Consider the following 23,701-nt stretch of genomic DNA (forward strand, 5'->3'; position numbering starts at 1 on the left):
GGATTTATCGGTATGACGTCATAATTCCCATAATTCATGTTGGCCTGATAATTCTTGTTATTTTATATATTATTGGTATTAAATGAAAGGGTGGAACATTGTCAACTGAGGACCATCTGTGTGCGTCCAATGAAAAGCAACAGAAAAGACTTTCCCTTCACGTTTTTGCTGATGATTGTTATTGTTTAGCAGTAATAGTTGGTTCTCTGTGTCTTTCCTCATTGCTGTCATCATTCAAGTGGAGGAGGACACGGACGGAAGCTCCCGATCCGGCCAAGACTCGACGTCCGCCAGCGGGGACCTCGTCCTCATCAGCCCCGGACTCAACGGAAACCTTTCCAAAGACGACAGGCCGAAAGATCGGGACAAGGCGGAAAAGAAGAAACCCGAGCGGGATAAAGAGAAGGAGAAAAGCAAAGCCAAGAAAGGCATGCTGAAGGGCCTGGGCGACATGTTCAGGTAAGGAGAGCGTCCAGCGCCCCTTGTAGTCCTGAGCATCAATCATTCCATAGCTGACACTCAACACGTCGTCCTACACAACTTGACTGCTTTCACGCAATGTCACGGTGCTCATCAGGAGCTCCTCTCCTTCACCCTGGTGGTGCGGGGAGAAGGTGAAGAGGTGTGTGTGGGGGGGGGGCACCGCTGAACCAGATTGTTTTTAATAAGGGTGCCATGTTTTAGTCATGAAACACCATGTGCACGCCCCCTTTGTCAAAACACACGTCAGCATGTGTGTGTGTGCAGTGTGGTGTCGCCATTTGATGAAAATATCATTTTTAAGGTTATAAAGGTAGACTTATTGATGATAATAACAACAATAATCATAATAATGGACTGCATTGATTGTGAAAAGGCAGGTACTTGATGGTAGCTGCGGTTAAAGATTGAATTGGTGGGCACGTCGTTGTCACAGTTGGAATTGGCTGCAATCTTCTACAGGTTGCACAGGTTTGGTGGTTATTAATCTACAGCGACACACGATTGATTTTACATTTCAGGAAGCTGAGGTGAAGGTTTTGTAGCACGCGCGCAGGGCCCACTTTGATACACTTTGTACGGATGCGACAAAGCAAATAGTTATTAGTGTAACATCCAAAACATCCAATAGTCCCTGTATATTAGTTTGAAAAATGCACAATTGAGCCAATTGTATGTATTTTTTTTGCCTAAATGAAGCATTTCCAAGCATCAAATTGGCTCAATGAAGTAAAATACAACTATAAGGCATTCAGAAGACGTGAGGATATGTAGTATTCTACACTTGTCACTAAAGTTAACACTGATGAGACAATAGCCACCACAGGAAGTACTTGTACAAGTAACAAGGTCGTCTTCCAATGTTAACATGTGTGAGTCTATATTATGTCTTATTTATGTCTTGTTTTCTCTTATGATGTCTACTATATTGGGTAATAATAACGTACAGGTGACTATAGGGGTGTTATTTCATGTTTAGAGGGCTCTAATCATGTAAGAAAGTGTATTTAAAAGGTGGTAAACAGGTTTTTTATGCTCTAACTACAAACATATTCCCTTTATAAATAAGGAATTCTACTTCGCGGAAATTCACTCATCACGGAGGATAAACGAGGGATTACTCTAATATCCATCCATCCACTTATCCTCACTGCATTACATTTTCAGGAAATACTTGAAAGTCTGAAAATGCTTCAAATGTGTCTTTCAAGGACAGCGTGGACAGGCCTCAGGATGTAGACCTCACAATACTGAGCGCAAAGTACCTCACGGTTAGCACAACAAACCTACAAAGGTTTCTGCATGAAATGGATGTTAGGATATTTGTTTGAGAAAAGAATGCATGGATTTGCTGCTTTGCTAACACTCTCCAAACCTTCCATTCAGGCAAGCTGTCGTAAAATGTCCACTCATTCAAAGTAAGCACGTGAAGGCAGGAAGGAAGGTGTTTAATTACTACAGTGACTATGAGGATATTGGTGATATTTTGAGGGGTCTGAAATGGTAAATAAATCCCTGTGGGGGCTGCACGCAGTCACCTGCAGCAGCTTTCCTTATTTTTCAGCAAAGTGCCAAACAAGAAATGAGGTAGCGGATTGTGTGCACACTTTAAATGGAGCATAACTTGGAAGCGCTGCAAGCCTTCTTGTGCCTTAAGTTGCTTCCATGTGGATTACTTTAATGGGATTAGCCAGCGTAGCGCATCACGTGACTCACAAGTGAACAATAAATCTCCATCTCCGTCCTGTGCCTTTAAAGCAGGAGTGTCAAGCTCAACTTGCTTTAGGCTGCTGGGGGTAGAGTCTCAAGTATTCCAAAATAAAATACAACCTCTTTACTCATGACAGTTCAGAACGGTTCTTCAGAACCTCGGCTCCTGGAGCCTACTTCTTGCTTTGAAGCAATGTTGGTAGGAGTACTTTTGGATGCCCAGCATGCCTTGCGGCACTTTTTTTAAAATAAAGTTGCAGAAGCTACATGTTTCAGGTTGACATAGTTGTTGATTGTTTTCACTGTGTGACACGCTCACCGCGAGGTTGCTGTTCCCGAGTGCTGACCCGATTCAAGCTCAAGCGCCTCTGACCAGCCTTTGTGGGACTCAAATTTGCCATCACATATTTAATAGGGGTGCACGATAAATATGGGGCCGATATGAGGGGAATCATCATGTCATACTGATAAATACGATAACATAGCATAGCAGTGCATTGCTCAGATAACTGATCATTTAGAAAAACGCTCCAATAAGGCAAAGATTACCCGTAGTGTGCAGGTGAGCAAATCAAGCTCTCTTTTAAGAGAAAGGACTTTGTACCGAATGCTCTGCGACAAGGGAAAACCCCCATCGAGCACACAAATGTCTTGGATGTGAATTTCTCTTGGTGATGAATAAAGTATCTACAGTACCTGTCTACCTTATCAGCCACCTCAAACGCCAGCGTTGGGCCTTTTGAAAAGTGCAAAGGCTTTGCCAGAGACCTCTGTGGGCTCACACCAGCTGCTCGGAGCGTGTGCTCGAATACAGAGCACCTTGCTGGGCCACGCCAGGTGGCTCCTCCCCCTCTATACTCTGGTTCTCCTGATGGTAGTGATGTCATCATATTTCATTAGGACTAATCAACACATCCTAATTTGTTCCAGTCCCTCTTACCTCCAGGGGTGCACTAACTACCCTTAAATCGAAATCAAAATGTAGATATACGGTCATGTATCGGCCATCGGCATCATATCGGTCTTGAGAAGCAGAACGTTTTCAGTATTGCTTTGAAAAAAAAAGACACCGTGGATCTGCAATATTAAATATTGTTATAAAATGCCCCCCAGGACACTAACCTTTGATGTCAAGTAGGGGGCTGCAAGTTTGACACCCCTGCTTTAAAGCCTGAATGCAAAGAACCTTTTCAACGAGCGTGTCTTTGCCTCTCAAAGTCTCCGCTTTGCGGCTTAAAAACTTTTGACAGCGCCGTTCCATTCGCCTCATTTGGCAATCCAAGTTTATAAAGTTAAAGATGAAAGGTACGAGGTGAACATGAATGCATCCCAATGGATTCAATAGCAACTTTTGCATTAAGAAGAACATGTAGTCGTCAGAAATGCCGGAGGTAAAAAAGTAAGAATGCAAAGGATCTGTGATGTGGAAGATTTGAGCAAAAGTTTCCACAGTGATTTCAGATTCTACGCCTGACGAAGGCTTTGTCTTGTCAGTCAACTCTCAGGCTTACGCATCACGCATACCCTGTACATTAGCAAGTTTTGCATGCCGGCGCTTCGCTGTGGTATCTCAACTTCAAAAGGAGACCCGGTGAGGTTAATCCTTTGTAATGCTTGTCTCAGTGGTTTTGTCTCTGTCACTTTTTATCCCGGCGCTCCTCTCACATGCAAGTCTCGTCTTCATCTGCCTCTCTTGGACGACCTGATGAACGTGGATTTCACATCCACTTAATGGACATCCTGATTGGGAGTGCATTAACAGCAGGGGCAAGGGAAGCGGGGAGGGGGGAGAGACGCAGCTTAGATAAATACTGTGTGTGGAAGACCAGCTTATAGTTTGTAAAACAAAAAAAAAATCATGGAAGGAAATTAGGATGTCTTCAGATCTGGGATGCTCCGATCGGTCGGCCACCGATCAGTATCGCCCGATTTCCGTGAAAAAGAATGTGATCGGCATGTGCCGATAAATAGCTTTCAATGGCAACCACGGAAGCCTGCGGCTCGTACGGTTGCAGCCTGTAGCGATCCAGTGTAGCGTCCTGCACCCACTCTCCTTCCAAAAGAAAAACAATCATGTCTGCCGTGTGGAACTTACCTGCCAAACAAAAAAAAAGCTTTAATTTGATATGCCATTCGAAGAACACTTGACGCCGCTTGGTGAGTTTTTGAGGCTCACGATGTGATCATCAGTCAAACGGCAGCTCACGCAGCCGAAGCGCTGGACAACACTCGCCCGTTTGTGCGTGACAGTCAGAAGGCTAAACAAACAAGCCGAACAATTCTTGAATTCATTGGACAAGTTGACCATGCTAGCAGCGGTGGAAGACACGGGTTTGCCAACTTCTGGAAGTCCTGCCTCGTTCATTGTATTGGTGGACTCGTAAGTTGAAAACATAAGACAGGGCGGGGCTTTGGTTTCCAGTCATCTTTGTCTCCAGCTTTACTTCCTTAAGGGAGACAGGCCTGCACTAAATAGCTAATGATCATATCAATGGATAGAACGGTGTTTGCATTTCAAGCTAGAAAAAAAGCCCTGGGCAGCTTGGTTCTTCTGTTACTTCCAGGCTGTTGCATGCATGTGTCCATGTCTGCATCCAGGGCGGTGCATTACCAATAAAGCCTGTTATGTCATCATTCACGCCGTCTCTAGTGGATCGCATGCCATCGTTACTTTCCAATCCTATCACTTGTGTTTGGGTGTTAGAAGCGTTGCCCTGGGCTGTGTTAGCATGCTAGATGGCAGCAGTGTCTTCTTGGTCTGGCCCGTGAGGCTTCAATGTTCCTAATGAGGTATCGTTTCTCTTTCACATGACTGACTGACCGCCCCCCCTCCCAAAGCCACATTCCCATTATTTCATGGCCCTGTGTATACAGATGACTATTAAACTGATAACTAGACATCACTCGAGGAGCTCAATTATGCATAATACCATCTCATGAAATCACATTACAATGCTAGTTTGACCTTATTAATGTGATTTTTCACCATCATACTTGCTGGCATTTTCAATCTTATTAGAGACATTAGTGCCACATTTTCTTTCCCTTTCCCCTTTTTAGATGGAAGTGGTGGATGGTACCTCAGTCCCATGTACACAGCAACATAGATAGATAGATAGATAGTAGATAGATAGATAGATAGTAGATAGATAGATAGATTTCGCAACAGACAGATGGATAGATTTCTCACCGGACGGACGGATGGACTGATGACCAGCCAGATATATTAAGAGTTTTTGAAGTAGCTGTGTTCTTACACTATTGTGGCCCATGCATTCCTGCAATGTGTGTTTTCCATCCACCTTTGCCACACGGTGGGGGCCTCATGGTTAGGGATGTTGGCCTGTCTGGGTTCCAGCATCCGCCTGGGCAGCTCTGTGTGGAGTTTGCATGTTTTCTCCAGGTACTTCAGCTCTTTCCCACAAGAACATGCATGCTAGGCTAAACAGAGACTTTAAAGTGTGACTTATATGCTTGGTTGTCCTGTCATTGGCTGGCGACCAGTCCAGCCCCGCCCCGCCTATCATGTATGCTTTCAACATTTATTTGCAATATGATGTCCTTAGCCTTCTTCTACGTTCTAACAGAGTCCTTTGTATAGACGTCCTCCATATGCCGTCCTCCTGATTGAAAAGGCCCTGGATGTGTAGACATGTGAGTCTGCCCTCCAATGTCTCTGTCGAATAGGGAAACAAAATAAATCTCATTCATTCTCATGGGTAATAGAGGATAACGGCATAGAGACTATTCCCTGAAATATACCTTTTCCCAGATGATGAATTTTTCCGAACCAGAGACGATCAGACGAGCGGGAGCAAAAGTGGACCACAGTTATACGGGGTGAATGATTGTGTGTGCTTTATGTATTTCAAAAGACACATTCGTGCAAATTGTGTGTGCTGTTTTTTTTTTTAATAGTGTGTGTGTGCCAGTCAACTCCATAACTGTATAATTGTATATATATGTGTGGGGGCAAATTGTTTTCGCCAAGCGTTATGCAAATGCACCATGCAGCTGGAATAAAGTAGCGTAAAGGGGATGAGCTGGTGGAGGCTGCAATTTTGAAAGGCCTGACCAGGGTGGGGAAGCGGGGGTGGGGTGTAGGGGGCGTGAGAGTGGGAGCGTGTGCACTGGAGTGAACTGGGGCACCAAGGGAGAGCGGGGAAGGCAGGATGAAAAGGAAAGGGAGCGAGGCAATAGGAAAAGAAGCGGCACAGTCACGGCATCATGAAACTGTCCGCCTGCAGGCTCGATTGAGGCTTCTCTTGCAATTTTGCCTTTTTTTTTTCTTCTGTTGTTTCTTTGTTGGTCTGCGCCCGTTTGCACGTCAGTTTGCATTTTTGAGACGCGTGTGAATCCTTTTTTGTGTGTGAGGCGTGTTTCCTGGTGTGTAGATGAGAAGACATGTTAATGGGATCTGGCATCGTCCTCACCCGTTGCCTGACGTCAAGCCATCAACCGAAATTGGAGCTCGGTGTGACAGCCGCGCATCCCCATCTTGCCTTACCTCCTCACCCTCCGTCACCCCGGGGGACCTTGTGTGCTTGCTCCTCCCCACAGATGAGTTCCCACTCAAGGCTACGCTTAAAGATGCTGGAGGGAAGAGTGTGTGGTGGAAAAAATACAACAAAAAACACTGAGAAGGGAGAAGGCCTTCTGTCTTTCAGTGTTTATTATTCTCATGCAGCATGGAAGCACACTGGGAGCACTTGAGTGAGTGTGTGTGTGTGTGTGCGTGTGTGTGTGTGTGCGTGTGCGTGCGTGTGTGTGTGAGTGTTAGCAGGCTTTCGTGAGTGCTTGATGATGAGAATACAGATGCCATGCAACAAAGGCACGACCGCCTTATACGTGTAGCATGAGACTAAGTGGTTAGCGTGTTCCTGCACCGTTCTCTGTCTTCAGCCCGATGAATCCTTCTGCTTGCGTGAGCGGGGACAGCAGATGTCTGCTAAGCCAGTTTGATCATTAGCACACCGACATGACACATTAGCCTGGCTTTTTATACACGCACACGGCCGTCATGATCCTGCCTGATGGATAAAAAGACATTTCTCCCTCGTGCGCCCCTGTTTGCCTATACGCCATCCCCGACGCACATTCACATATGCTGGTTGCATCGTGGCGCCGTCGGTTTGAAACCAGCAATTAGACACCTCCACATGTGGGCCGTGACATCTGCTCAGTGTTATCTGGGCCAAAATGATAATTGTTCCTCTTTGGTGCCACCTCACTCATCATCATGTGTGCTGTGAAAAAACAAGCGCGGGGCACAGACATGGAATACCAGCTGGTGGAACGTGGAAAAAAACAGGAATGGAAGAAGATAATTCCATGTAAAGACACATCGTCCATTGTGGTGGCCATGCAGGCGCCAACATGATGGGATGAAAGTACCCATGATCAGCCAAGTCCAACTTTTATGTGTCGCACCCTGACCCTTGACTTCATTTCATTAATTACGTTACACGTTTTAGCGTAATAAACATCATGGCAAGCCACGGCTCTCTGGTATGACGGCAGACGGCGGTACAGTGTAGCTCCCCCCAGAGTCACAGAGTCAGACGCTCTTTTATGACTTTGTTCTGACCCGAACACATCAACAGCATATATGCAGCTCCAACACGTCAAGTCCAATCATCATTGTAACGACCCTTCCTCATTGTCACTGGACAGACCACGAGATGCGTTCACGGACACTCTGAACATCACCACATCTTATTGTGCATGCATGTGTCTGCATTCATTTTGTGCTTTTAATGTGATGCTGTTCATGTCTCAGTTTTACACAATACATCATAAATAAGATCAATCAGATCGCTATAATGTACAAACTCCCCCCCGGTCCGCAGGAGATTTGCAGGAACACAAGCCGGTTTGCGGGTCAAAAAAGGTTGGGGACCACTGACTTGAATGACGTGGCGTCTTTGAACACAACTCCTCATTGCTCACAATAACACAGTTCAAGTGTGATAGAAATGTTGGTCTGATAAAGAAAGCAGTGTTAAGTAATTTGATTTTCAGACATGAGTGCCATCTCTTAACTTCCTTTCAATGTTCACTTAATTTAGCGCCTTTAATGCATAAAGACATACTATATAATAGTATATACTATAGTATATACTAGTATATACTATATACTATATAATATACTATATACTGTACGATATACTATATACTATATAATATACTATATACTGTACGATATACTACATACTGTACGATATACTATGTACTATATTATATACTATATACTATATAATATACTATATACTGTACGATATACTATATACTATATAATATACTATATACTATATAATATACTATATACTGTACGATATACTATATACTATATAATATACTATATAATATACTATATACTATATAATATACTATATACTGTACGATATACTATATACTATATTATATACTATATACTATATAATATACTATATACTGTACGATATACTATATACTATATAATATACTATATACTGTACGATATACTACATACTGTACGATATACTATATACTATATAATATACTATATACTATATAATATACTATATACTGTATGATATACTACATACTGTACGATATACTATATACTATATTATATACTATATACTATATAATATACTATATACTGTACGATATACTACATACTGTACGATATACTATATACTATATTATATACTATATACTATATAATATACTATATACTGTACGATATACTATATACTATATAATATACTATATACTATATAATATAATATATACTGTACGATATACTACATACTGTACGATATACTATATACTATATTATATACTATATACTATATAATATACTATATACTGTACGATATACTATATACTATATAATATACTATATACTATATAATATACTATATACTGTACGATATACTATATACTATATTATATACTATATAATATACTATATACTATATAATATACTATATACTGTACAATATACTATATACTATATAATATACTATATACTGTATAATATACTGTATACTGTATAATATATACTATATAATATACTATATACTGTATAATATACTGTATACTGTATAATATACTATATACTATATGATGTACTATATACTGTATAATATACTGTATACTGTATAATATACTATATACTATATAATATACTATATACTATATAATATACTATATACTATATTATATACAATATACTATATGATATACTATATACTGTACGATATACTATATACTATATTATATACTATATACTATATAATATACTATATACTGTACGATATACTATATACTATATTATATACTATATACTATATAATATACTATATACTGTACGATATACTATATACTATATTATATACTATATAATATACTATAACTATATAATATACTATATACTGTACGATATACTATATACTATATAATATACTATATACTGTATAATATACTGTATACTGTATAATATACTATATACTATATGATGTACTATATACTGTATAATATACTGTATACTGTATAATATACTATATACTATATGATGTACTATATACTGTATAATATACTATATACTGTATAATATAATATATTCTGTATAAAATACTATATACTGTATGATATACTATATACTGTATAATCCTGCTCTGTCATTTATCTGTCTTTCAATAAAATACATTAAAAGTGGGCATATTTCAGACAGTGTGACATGGTGATAATCATGATTGATTAATTTGATGATTAATTTGACGATTAATCTGGTAAAAATGTCAATCGTTTGACAGCCCTATTAAACATGTTATATATTATTTTGTAATTGTGTTCTATATTGTTTGATTTTTGAAAGGGGACGGCAAATTGGCAAAAAATGCCATTTATGTTTCTTGGCACCAGCCATGCCGGGCTAGCTCTCAAGTTCAGTCTCATTTCCGGAAGTGACGCCGTCGGGGTACAATCCCTCAGGTAAACAAACACAGCGGTGTACGACACAGGATGATGACGAAACAGCTTAATTAGTATAGTTTTGGAAAACGGGTGATTGAGTGAAGCTGTGAAATGTGACGCACGCAGGGGCCAGGGACTCGTGTATAAGGCGTCTTTGCGTAAACCTTGAGTACCATTTGAGTATCTCCTGGTTTTCGGTAATGAAAATATGGCCACCCTAGTCATGGAAACATGTTTTTGAAAAAAATGGTGTGCAAAGTCATATTTCAGTAACACCAAGGCCGCTTCTTCAGGGGAATTGTACCCTGTTCAAAACAAAGCGTCCTTCCACAGCAGTGTTGCACGTATTGGCTGCCACGTTCACTTCTCTGGTGGCGGAACGCATTTACAAGTACGGGGAGACCAAAGTGATAGCATTAAGGTGGGGGAAGACAGACCTCTCTTTGACTTTATCCACCACAGAAGAATGAGAGATGACTGTTCCAACCACGGAGCGAGAGGGTGGACGTGGGGGGGCATGGCTACCCGCTTGCTCTTCAAATGCTTTTGTCCGTTTGATGCAAATAAGATTGGGCAGCAATGGGCCTCCATCAGACAGCCCCGGAGTGATTAGTTTTGGAACGATCATGTGGTTCTGCGATGCAGACCTTGAAGCGTAGGAGAGTCTGGTTTGTGTGTCAGGAGAGGAGGTGCTTGCAACGAGACGAGTTAATTGAATCTGAGATCTTGTCGGGCTGAAATGAGATCCAGAGATGTCTCTCACGCTGACTCGGGCACAGAGCTGATGTTTGCGGCTCTTCTTTCTCAGACATCATAAAGTGTGTTATTAAAGAGCTGAAATTCTAAGTGAATGGTGGTGCACCCGTCCTCACTGCCGGGCCTATGACTACTAATGATCCAACCCCTGTGGGATCACGCGCACACCCGCCGATGAAACCTCCTCTGAAACTATATCTGCGGTACGATGCCCACCTTCAGTAGCAAAGCTGTAATAATCATCGGCAGTCCAGTGGATCTAAAAGGGGGTTATAGTGTACACTTGGCTAATTTTATATTTACACCAAAGAAAAGGTTCACTTTAGTGTCATGACCATCATGTTTAATTTGATATGTATGTACTGGCGGTCCTTGGTTTGCGACGTTTCGTGGTCATTAATTACTTAAAAACTTGTTTTTGAAGTGAATTTGTATAAATAGAATACAGTTTGGCTTCTTAGTCCTTCTTCCCCACGCCGTTTGAAACACTTTATTAAGTTTAGAATCAGTAAATTCAAGAGGCTAAATAGTTAGCTTGCTGTGCTAGCGACGGCCGTCTTTTGTCCCTGTAGTGATCCCGTAGCCTGCACAATGTGACGTAAATGTGACGTAAAGAATAATTGGAGTGTAAAAGTGACTATAGGGGTGTTATTTCATGTCTACGGGGCTCTAATAATGTTAAAACCCGTATTTAAAAGTCATGCTCTTCCTACAAAAATATTCTGTTTATTAATATTGAAACCTACTTCACAGAAATTCACTTATCACGGCCAGGCCTGGATCCAATTTGCCGTGATCAACGAGGGATTACTGTTTGTGATTGCCCCAAACGACAGGCCTCATTCCACTGTGTCTTAACAACTGCCGTTTTGCACCACAAAAGAGAGAAAGCATTATTGTTTGCGGAGGATAAATACATTCTTTGGATCCTGCGCCATCCCCAGAGACTGGAGCTGTCCTATCCAGTCTTTGAGCCAATGAGGCCTGCTCAGATGAGAGGCAAAACGACTTCTAAGACAACGTTAACAGTCCAGGTGTGATGGATTGAATGCCCTGAGAACACTACTGTATGCACACTGTATCTGTCTGCAATGATACATAAAGACCCTTGAGAACAGAAAGTATTTAGTGTGGCCTCCATCGCAGGAACCCCAAACCCTCTCTTAAACCCATCTGAACGTCAATGCAAGCAATGTGTTGCTTTTAGCTGGTGACTTCAGAAAAGTTCTGTTATATATTTCACTGATTAAGACTATTTTTTCCAGGCTTTCCTCAAAACTCCCTCTTGTATTAGTGATGCCAAAACATGCACAATTTTAAAGGTAGATAAATGCACACAAGAATCTATTCTATGTGCTACGACTCACCCGCGGCTGTAGAAGTCATTGCTAGTCCGCTCACCCGTCCATAGGGCTTAGCATGTAATGAAATGGGGGTCTTTGGCTGAAATGACCTTTCCCATCAGTCGGTCCCACCTGCTGATGTGTGCACACATCTTAACATGTAAGCGAGAAGATGGCTAACGGCGGGGAGACGATAACAGTGCAGGCAAGGGGGGAGAGTAAGCTGTGAAATTGCTTTTGAATTACACTGGTAATATCAATCGATGTTGGATTACGCCTCTGATTTCCATCAGAGGCACCCAATTAAAGGCAGTACAGCGCTCCTCATGTTCTTTCAGTGTCTCAACATGTGTTGCGCATGTAAAGTGGTGGTTTTTTTTGGGTGGGGGATTCATTTTACAACATTCTTACAAGAACTTATTTCCAGAATTCAAGAGATTTTTAGAAGTTCATTCTCCCATTATGACTCTGAAGGTCTGGTTTTGTCTTGGATGGTTGTTAAATTTCATATTTGGAGCTTGAATACAAGAAAAATCACTCACAAGTTCTCCACATGCTTATCACCTGATTCAAATAGCCTTGGGTGCCCTTCACAAGAGGAGATCACCTCTCCCCTCACATATTCGGTTTCCGATATTAGCTAACATTTAACATGAATAGTACTAGCAATAGACATGTTCTCTGGACACAGTGTGTTTAGGTTCTATTGATTTGTCTCCTTGCATGCACATTTTATTCAATTGTACCAAATCACATGTTTCGCCTCTTGTCTGTGTGGGGGGTCTTCATGTTCCACCATTCTTACTAGAAATCAGCCAATGGATGGATGTGCATCCATCCATCCATCTTCTCTGCTGCTTGTCCTCACTAAGGTCGCGGGGGTATGCTACAGCCCTTATCCCAGCTGACTTTGGGCGGGAGGTGCTGTACACCCGGGACTGGTCGCCAGCCAATCACAGGGGATCTTGGATGGATGTTAAGTTCATATTTGGAGCTTGGATAAAAGAAAAATCCCTTTTTTTTAAATAATCAGCTGTTATCTACCAATACAGAGCTGGAAGCATTTTGCTGTGTTTGGATGAACGTCCGGAAAATATGGTTTATTATTGTGCCTATAAAATGTTTTGTGTCCATTATTCCATTTGATTTTGCTGCCATTAGTTCTAATTATGCACATACAGTATGTGGGTTTCTCACACTGACTTGCTATGATTATTATATATGATTTTTAATATATTATTATATTAAAACAAGTCCTCCACATGCTTATCACCTGATTCAAATCACCTTGGGTGTCTGGGCATGTGAGACACTTTGGTTTATATTATTCTAGCCTCTCTGGAAGCCGTCTATTCAGGTTTTATTGATTTGTCTCATTTATTAAATTGTACCTCTCATTATTCTCAAAGAACTTCTCTCGTCTATTTTGGAGCTAGCAGCTGATTTTCCCATGACCAACATTCTCAGTAGCGTAGTTTGACTATTACTTGCCTATTTATGCCTTTGAGATCTGCAAACGTCCTATTTGGAATGAAAGCGCATCATTTACTGTACACATTAAAGTGGCACAATGTGCACACCTGGTCAGATTTGTTTCCCCCATTGGTGCAGCTTTGGACATTACGTCCTCGATGCAGAGGTGTGTCCAAGGTTATTAGTCAAACCCTGCTTGGGATGTGGAGTCGCTATCCCAAAGATTCCTTCTGTCTTTTATCCTCGCTTGACTCACAATTACTGTCACTCCCACCCATGTTTTTTTCCCTTATCCACACCCATACCCAGCCTGACTCCCACCCCCCCATCTGCCCTGGAGATTCATCGTAGCATTGACAGAAAGACCTCGCTCGTCTCCCTCTGGATGCTTGGGGGGATGTATATCACGGATCAGTGCTTTCGCTGTCTTCTCTCTCTGACACACTCCAATGCAGCATTTAGACGTGCACGTGTGTGTGTGTGTGTGTGTGTGTGTGTGTGTGTGTGTGTATTCCAAAGTCAGTCTACAAGACATAAAAACGCCCTTGACTGTTTTTTTTGTTTTGTTTTTTGCAGAGCATCGTAGAGATGTGGCATTTTAGTATTGATAAGCACATCTGCACTGCATTGTGGGTTGGAAAAGACAAAAGACAAAAAAGCCAACGTGATGAAGAAAAGTGGCTTTTTGATTGGGGAATTTGAAGAACTCACTTTAATGAAACACCAGCAGGCATGGATTCGTTCAACTTTGTTGACTTTATTTGGCAGCTTTCTCCACTCAGTGTCTCCCCCTGGCGGGGGGGGGGGGGGGGGGGGGGGGGGGGGGGGGGGGGGGGGGGTATGTGGTAAACCCGTAAAAGCCGGGCACACCCTGGCCAAATTGGGGCTTTAAGCATCATTTCATTTCTCGTCTTTAAAGGATAAGTGCACTTTTTGGAATTTTGCCGACCATCCAAAATCCTTATGTGAGACATGAACACCCGTCTTTCTCTTTTGTTTGCGTCCTAAAAATGCACGTAATGGGACACACCTATTCAGCCTAGAAAGGCTGCTATTAGAACACGTCCAAAAAGCTCCAACAAGGTTTAGTGGTTTTCTATCCATGCTGTGAGCGTGTAGTAACAGGTACATTCATCATAACATGGAATACTTGCAGTACTTTGGGAACTTCTACACCTTAGTGTCAAAAACAAAAACACAGCAGCAGCAATGCTTCAATATGCTTTCGCTAGTGGCCTGAGGCATTGTTAGCGAGTGTGTGGTGAAGTTGGTTGCTAGCCGGACAGTAGCTAGTGGTGATGTGTCACTTCGCCAGTAATGTAGTTCTTTGGTGTAAAAATGTTAACAAAAATAGTAACAATGTGTTCATGTCTCACATAAGGATTGCGGATGAAAAATTCCCCCCAAAAAGGGCAGCAACTGTACCATTACACCAGCTGGGCCTGACTGACTCGTTGTGAGGTGCGTTGCTGTCATGTACATCTGACTTGAGAGATTGTGTTGGAATTGTCAGCTAGGAATACCGCAGCCAACATTGCTGCAGTAATGACACTACAATGCACACGTAGAAAGCTTCCCTTTTCCACTCACTGTCTCGCAAACCCTCGTTCCAAAGAGCTGAACATACTGTGCTTTGGTTGCTGTGTTTGCTGAATCCCGATTTTCTGTGCTCGAGACGAGCGGCAGCAGCCGGGCTGAGGATAACGAGAGTGTCAGTGATCAAAATGGACCATTAGGAATGCAGTGGGCCGTGCGGTATCTGGGTCACAGACTGAGGCGTCGACTGCAGCGCCTCAACTAAGGAGCCTTAGCTCTGACCCCTCCCCCAACTAGCCTCATCCCTGTTTTTACATCTTTAAGCACTAATCAAGGATCTCCAGTTCAGTGTCCTTTGTAGTGTGCATCTGCATAGTGTACATTGCTCATCAAGGTGCCAGCGCACAATCTCAGTGAGACCCTCTCAGCTCAAGTGTTTCTCTATGAATCCCTCCTCCATCACTGTGCTCGCACATCATAACAAATGGACGTATGAATCCATTCGGACTGTTTATTTGTGTTGTAATGAGAGGCTTTAATCAGGGGGGTGTCATGGATTTGAAATGTCCCTCATAGCCGACACACAAAAAAACACACGCATCTGTGCGCACACAGCTATGATTCATGACAAACATTAAAGGCAATTACGCTGAAGTCAGCCTCATCTTTTTGTGTTGCGCAGGGCAGGCTCTTTACAACACACAACAGACGTACAAGCACACGCATGAAGACCACACAAACCACCTTGTGTGTGATTTTATTGCATCAAGAACATAAGTGTTTTCATTCATGTAACCAATGTCAAATATGTCATGAAATAAGAAATGCCATGGGGTCCCAGAACCCCCCAAAATACATTTGACAAGTAAACACTGTTTTGTGCAAAAGAAGATAAATACTGCAATATGCAGTTTAAGTCGTAGAAAAAATGCTTGTTTATTTTGCACATTTTGTCTCAACCAAATAGTCATTTAAAAAAAAATCACAACCAATATTCAACTAAAATATGTCAATACGACAGGTTACACACTAATAATCATGTGTTTAAATAATGCACGTTTCTATGTGGCACAAACGTCTGTATGAGAACAAAGTGCAAAGTGTGAAACTCTGGACTAATGCATCCGTCAAATTATGAACTGGGCTGATTCAGCACATCTCCCGTCGCTTATGATTTTGCTGTAGGTACGCTAGCTGCATGTACCGCAGTGGTTCTTCCTGGGGTGTGATGTTAAATTAGAAGTACAGTCGTCTCTCGCAATATCACGGTTTGATTATCGCTCCCTTGCTGTATTGTGGTTTTTCAGACAATTAATAAATGACTGCTGTTGTGGTAGATAGTCGGATACGAGTGATAGGTAGTATCGTGGTCGCTAGGCAACAGTAATGATAGAAAACACTGAGACATCAGCTTTACATGACATTACCTTTACACTGCATGAAGTCATGAAGTCAGCCATGGCATGTCCCACATGAAAGAGTGAAAAAAACTTCTCCTCCCATCTCGTGTGGAAGCGGTACATTTTTGGCGGTACATTTTTGGTTCTGGAACCAATTAACTGCTACAAACAAGGGATTCATGTATTGAAGACAGAGTACTTACTTAATCCCCCCTCGCAGAGCGCATTGCGTATTTACAATCTGGAGGCGGAGCTTGGAAATAATTCCTGAGCGTGGACATATTGAGCCGGCTGGATCAGCCATCCCTCAGGCGCCGATATCATTATTGGCAAACAAACTGATTCCCATATGAACCAATATTGTCTGATAACGCTTTGCTGCTAGGATTTACTGTAATCACAATATCGACATTCGTCTTCGCCTGCCTTGATTGATGGCTTTTGATTGACGATGTTGCGACATCATAATGCTTTGTTGATCATTGCTGTTGTAATATGCAGTGTTGGGGGGCTCCAATGCATCATACTGATAGCTGTTTCCAATAGTTTGCCTCTCTCATGTCCCTAAATGATGAGAGCTGTTCGTCCAAAGAAATGCATAGAGTGTATTTGCCTCCATGCATTTCCATCCAACGATCTCCCAAGCAGCTGGAAGGCGTGAGAGAAAAAGACTTTAAATACAAGAATGTGAGTTGAAATGACATCCTCCACATGTCAAGCGTTGTTTGTATTCATGACCGGTGCAGACAAAAAGACCACATGGAGGGCCACTGAAATGGAACACGTCCCCAAAGTCTCAAACGTTCTCGGCTGGCTGACGTTGAAGACATTTCTCAGCAAAATCCACCATTTTGCCTGCAGCGCCGTCCTTCTCCTAACGCACGGCCTGATCATGAATAAATGCATGTCATGCCTCCATGATGCACTACATGCTGTTTTCCCACTCGGCATGAAGCATTTGGAATCCCGTTCTCCCTCCTTCATATATGCCACCCTACTGTGTTCCGACCATTACAGAACGCTATTTAGCCAGCTTTCCTCCAAACAGCAGGTCATCATCCGCCATGTTCTCCTATCAAAGCTGGCTACAGTCGGCCTTCGCCACTTCCTGCTTTAAATTACAGGGCTTCACTCTATCACTGTTTTTCAAAATCTATGAAATAATAATTCATCACAGTTTCATGGTTGAATACGGTCTAAGATTAGTCTGCATAATTAAAGGAATTTTGTCCATCAGCCACTGTCCTGATGTGAGACGTGAACACTCGTCTTTCTCTTTTCTGTGAATTCCAAAGATATAAAAACAGGTAAAAAGAGGCAGCTAGGAATGCACACTACTCCGCGTTTAAAGCCTTTGAAAAAAACTCCAAAAAGCATCAAAAAGGCTCCATTTCCATCAAGTGAGCTGCATATGAACCACATTGTTATTGTTATTGTTGTTGTTATTGACATTGTTACGCCCAAGAACTACGTTACTGGCACCGGCTAGCTACTAGCCAGCTAGCTACTAGCTTCACCACACGCTAGCCAAAGGTAACGCTACATATTGGAGCTGCCGCCACTGCTGCTGTGTTTTTGTTTTTGATGCTAGGTGTAGCGTTCCTTTCTATGTTGCTATGTGACATCAATGCACCCAGGAAGGAAGTATTCCATGTTATGATGAATGTAGCTGTTACTACACACTCACAGCATGGATAGAAAACCACTAAACCTTGTTGGAGCTTCTTGGACGTGTTCTAATAGCAGCCTTTCTAGGCGGAATAGGTGTGTCCCATTAGGTGCATTAATTTCCTGCCTCTTTTTGCCTGTTTTTATATCTTTAGAACTCACAGAAAAGAGGGTGACACGCATGGTCATGTCTCACATGAGGATTGTGCTTTTCCTTTAAGCACAATTTGTGTATTTTTGGCCCAAATGAAGCTATTTCAGGCTTAAAAATGGTTACATGAATTCAAATACAAATAAGGCATTTTCTTTTATGTCTACTGTATTGGGTAATAGGTCACGATTAATCTTATTGCTCTAATAGTGTTAAAACCAAAATTAGAAGGTTGCAAACAGGTTTTGTATGCTCTAACTACCAAAATACTTTATCAGTAAGGATTCCTAGTTGACGGAAATTAACCAGAACCGATTACCAGCGGTAAACGAGGGATGACTGGATAATATTTCTCTCTTATCCGGCAAAACAACCCAACAAACCAGACACCATTGGTTGACATTTATTGACATGCAGGCTGCTTTTGGTTTGTTTTTGTTTGTTCTTGTACAGCAGCCACATGAAGCGAGCACATCTCAGTGCAGTTTTACACCAACGCAAGCTCCAGCTGCAGAAGGAAACATGTTTATTAAATGAATTCTTGTCTGACAGTTTCAATGAAAAAGTCAGTGGAAAGTAGAAGTTGAAACGTGTATGAAGAATTCAGTGTAGTTTTCCACCCTTGACTGCAGCAGACGCCTGAAATGCATGTCGACGCTGCGGCCCGGAAGATCGGGATTACCTTTCAGGTTGGCCAAGCAGAAACCAAACTGATTCTTCCCTGGCTGCCCTTGAAATGATCTTCTTGTCACTTACTCATACTGATAGATGACCCCCCCCACATTCCTTTTTCAACCCGGAATAAGGTGAAATATTCAGGAGCTAATGTGATGAAAGCTGCCATGAAGTAGATTGAGCTTCAAGGTGTCCAGATGAATGAAGTCAGGCGTTCAACATGAATGGCTGACAAAGCGTTTTGCTTTGGTTTTCATAATTTGACTGTCAGCAGTCCTGACAACAAACCCAATATTTGGTTTGGCAGCTGGATCACTGACAGAGCGTCAGAAGCCATGTCCTGTGGCTGCACGCCCGCTCCCACGTCTTTTGTTTTGTGATGCCGAGGTAAGGAGAAACCTCCATCTTTCACTCCAGTGTGTCCGTATACTTTTGCTCATTACATATCATGTAAAGCCAGTTAATGTGACGAGAATCATTATGTGCTCTACGATATCAATTTTCAAAACGATACCGATAACTTTCTGTGTCTCAAGACCAACATGGCACAAATAGCCAATAACTTTTTTATATCTACTTTTTTATTTAGATTACGTGTAGCTTGTGCACACCTAAAGGTAAGAAGGACTGGAACAAATTAGGACTTGACCAATTGTACCCGTTCAGACATCATGACATCACTGCAACCACATGACTGCTATCAGGAGAACCCGAGTACAGAGGGGGAGGAGCCACAAGCTGTGGCCCAGCAAGGTGCACTGTATTCGGCCACACGCTCCGAGGAGCGGTGTGCTGCCACGGGGGTCTCTGGCAAACCTTTTGCACTTTTCAAAACGCCACGCCGCTGGCGTTTCAGGTGGCTGATGAGGTTTTTCGTGTGCTCATTGTTTTATTTTTTTTCCCCGTCATCGCGGAGCATTTGGTACAACGAGCACGCACAACGTCTTCTTCAGAAAGTCAATGTTTGTTTCCAAGCGAGCTCAGGGGAAGTTACGACCGGCTGTTACGTCACAGGCAGGAGGAAAAAGGAGCGCTCGATTTGCTCACCCGCACAGCACGGGCAATGTTGCCTCATTGGAGCGTTTTTTTTTTTTTTTTTTTTTTCAATTATCAGGTAACGGAGCTATTTTTAATGTTATCGGATATAGGGACTTATTTTATTGGATTTATTTGGCGCCCGATGATTATCGTGCACCCCTAGTTGTCATTATTAATGCATTCCAAGGTCAGCCGAAAACTGAATCCATTTTCCATAAGAAATCATGTAAATCCAATTCATCATTTCCAGTCACACAAACATATTCATACAAAACACATTTTTATGGAGAATAATTGGAGTTTTACATGCAGAAAATGATGCAAAATGAATATACTGTAATTGTTAACTGAAGTGGATAGATGAACATTTGACATCACTTGTGTCTTTATTGAAGACTCTTGTTGGCCAAGTGTGTGTGTGTGTGTGTTTCTTTATTATGTCACATTTATGTCTTACATGTCTTATTATGTCTACTGTATTGGCTAATAGGAGTGGAATGGTGACTATAGGGGTGTTATTTCATGTCTCGCGGGCTCTAATGTTAAAAACCTTATTTAGTCTCATTGATATGCTCTAACTACAACATACTTGCTTTATAAATCAGGAACGCTACTTCATGGAAACATAATGATGGTGGTTGAGTCTGGAACCGTCCTAAATGATTTCTTAGATGGAACCGTTTGAGTGGCAGAGTGGAGTCTAACTAGAACATTGCACGGGATTTTAAGTTCGAGCTCGAGAAGCTTCTCATCTACATCATCTTCTTGAAAGCATTACCACCAGGAAAAGACATGTACTTGAACATGCCATCAAGAAATCAGCTTTTTGTCAATGTTTTCCTGAGATGAAACCGTTTTTATGGTCAAACAGGCTCGTAGGATTGGATTTGCATGAAGGTTTTCCTTCACTTTTATGCAAACTCTTACTGAGGCTCATTCCCCCCCGTTGTGTTCCCCCCTTGAAGTATCATCGCCCTTTAACTCAATGGCAATGATGCATGAGGCATCTACCATCACTTCTAAACCCTTCTCTTCCCTGTGATGTATGGAGTGGAGGAACCGTCCACCGACTCCCCAGTGAGAGCGCAGCGCTTCAGTGCGTAGCCCAGAAATCAAGCTAATGTGTGACTACAGTATATTTGAAGGATATTTATTTCATGGGCGGCTGTCAGTTGACATCTGTGAGCCGTGACGCGTAAATGGAACGCTGCTATTACATTCCTGGTGTTTCATCACGTCAGCGGCTATCAAAGTGTACAATCTGCTCAGTGTGAGTGACACGTGCAAGATTGCAAACCATCCAAATGAGGTTTGATCACCGTTCAGACATTATCAGGGCAGCCAGTGATGAATAGCATGGGGACTCCTATAAGGCGTAGATGTTCTCCATGCCTATCTGCATCCACTCTTCCACTATCTCATTGATCAAATGTGCGCCTTATCCATATCTTTCCATCCAGGTGCGCCTTCCTCACTTTTTTCATTGTCTTTTGAGGGGAAAAAAACCCTGCATGCGTGCATTCATCACTTTCAGTTGACTGCTGTTTGCCTCAGTGAGATAGATGCTTAAGAACGGATCATTAAACAGCGCCGCGGCCAGTTAGGCACGAGCAGAATAGCAGATCAGTGCATTATGAGGACGCAAATGGTCTATTTATTTGTGGGTAATAAGGACGTATGGTTTTCTTGTTGATGAAGCTTTTTCAACTAAATGTAACGTGAACAAGATGAGGTCTACTTTTGCAGATTAATAAGAATATTGTTTGCTCTCACTCTGCAAAGCCACGCATTTCCAGGCACTTTGGGACACCGACACAGTCTAGCGACGTCTAACGCAAAATATGTCAATTGTGGTTTTTGATTGACATGCAGGGAAGTGACAGTACAGTCGTCCCTCGTTTATCACGGTTTATTGGTTCCAGACCGGATTGCGATAAGTGAAGCTAGATTCAGTATTAACAACACACCAATAGTCACGTTTTTTTGTTTCCATCACATTGCACAGGCTACGGGATCACTGCAGGGACAAAAGAGATGGCCGCCACGAGCATAGCAATCTACCGAGCTAACTAGTTAGCCTCTGCAATTTACTTAAACAAACCATACTTCAACATACCACTTCCACATGGAATGAGAGGAGAACCTTTTTTTTAAATCATAGGCCACGAAGCAGCCATCATTTATTAATTCATTATTTTTGGAAAAAACGCGATAGAGTGAGGGAGCGATATTCAAACTGTGATATAGCGAGGGACGCTGGGGTGTTGAAGGGCTGCTGCTGGTCTGTGATGCCGGAGGAAGGATGTACACACCAAGCTGGATGTCAAGGCGGGTTCTCCCAAAAGTAAAAAAAAGAATGTTTTCATGAAAAATCGACTAATTTGCGGGGTTGCAAATGCTGAATAGTGAATGTGCTGGGATCCACTCTAATCTACGTGGATGAATATCGCAGAAGCTGCTGTCGAACTGGGCTTTGTCCACGAAACAGCTGCCCGTCAGAGGCGAGGGCAGGCGCTCGGCGTGCATGAACTTGTGAAGTCGTGACATGAGAAATTCAAAAGATCTCTTGGAGTTTTTGTGCCTGACCTTTGACGAGATTTATGCGTGGCCCGATAATGGAACCAGGGATGAGTTAAGACCACAGCCACCTCATGTAGAACAAGAATACAGCATTCTAACACACAGGATATCACAAATGTATCTTGTTAGTGACAAACGTAGCTTGGAGAGTCGCGGCGTGCCCCTGCCGTTAGGTTGAAAGACACTATTGTCATTCCAGCAATGTATTGCTCCCAATCAATACGTTATTATCAGGCCTTGTCAACTTTGCTGGCGACTGCTTGATTAATGCGAAGGTGCCAACACGCTTTGTCCAAGAAATGACTGAGCTGTGTCTTTCCTCCTGGCACTGATTAACCCAAATCTTTTCATTTGCTTCGTCTGCCTTTTTGTTGTTGTTTTTAAATGACAAGCGGATGCTGTGCGGCTACACACCACAGAGCTCGTCTTTGACTTTTTTAAGACGCCAGCAAGGGGGAGATGGCGAGATAGCATTTCATCCTGTTGCTGGCGACGCCCTGGTTCTGTCTAACATGTCAGTGTGCTTGACAGTAGCTAATCCCTCAGTGCGCTGAGGTTGATTGAGAAGATGGAAGTGGGTGTTGTGTTTTGGGGGTTTTTGAAGTCGCTAAAACTGCTTGATTTCACGAGATGAAAGCTGTCACCTGCGCTCGTGATAAATGATGGAATTACTCACTCATACGCCTTACTGGGGCTATTTGTTGATTAATTAATTAGGTAATGTATGCAGGCTGGGGAAACGACACCAAACATTCTCGTATCGACCTCTCTTGAGCGTAACCACAAACTCTCCCGTCAAGGCTGCAGAACTTTTTAAAAAATGACTCATCCGAAGCAGCCACTCCCAGAGAGGAGAGATTTTCACATCCTGATGTTCCTCTAACGTAGAATGCTAAACTCCGTGAGGGAAGCGTTCTCCCAATTCATGA

The 23,701-nt window shown here is 42.3% G+C and overlaps 1 protein-coding gene across 2 annotated transcripts in view; it reads left to right on the forward strand.

The window, feature by feature from the left end:
* LOC129173895 (partitioning defective 3 homolog) overlaps positions 1-23,701 on the forward strand; it is a 308,256-nt gene that overhangs the window by 189,875 nt on the left and 94,680 nt on the right. For both annotated transcript variants that reach the window (XM_054765212.1, XM_054765211.1), the window contains one exon: positions 240-459. In XM_054765212.1, coding sequence (XP_054621187.1) covers positions 240-459 — 220 coding nt within the window. The remainder of the gene's footprint in view (positions 1-239; positions 460-23,701) is intronic.

The sequence above is a fragment of the Dunckerocampus dactyliophorus genome, chromosome 21 (assembly GCF_027744805.1).
Source record: "Dunckerocampus dactyliophorus isolate RoL2022-P2 chromosome 21, RoL_Ddac_1.1, whole genome shotgun sequence".
In the NCBI taxonomy this organism is placed as follows: domain Eukaryota; kingdom Metazoa; phylum Chordata; class Actinopteri; order Syngnathiformes; family Syngnathidae; genus Dunckerocampus; species Dunckerocampus dactyliophorus.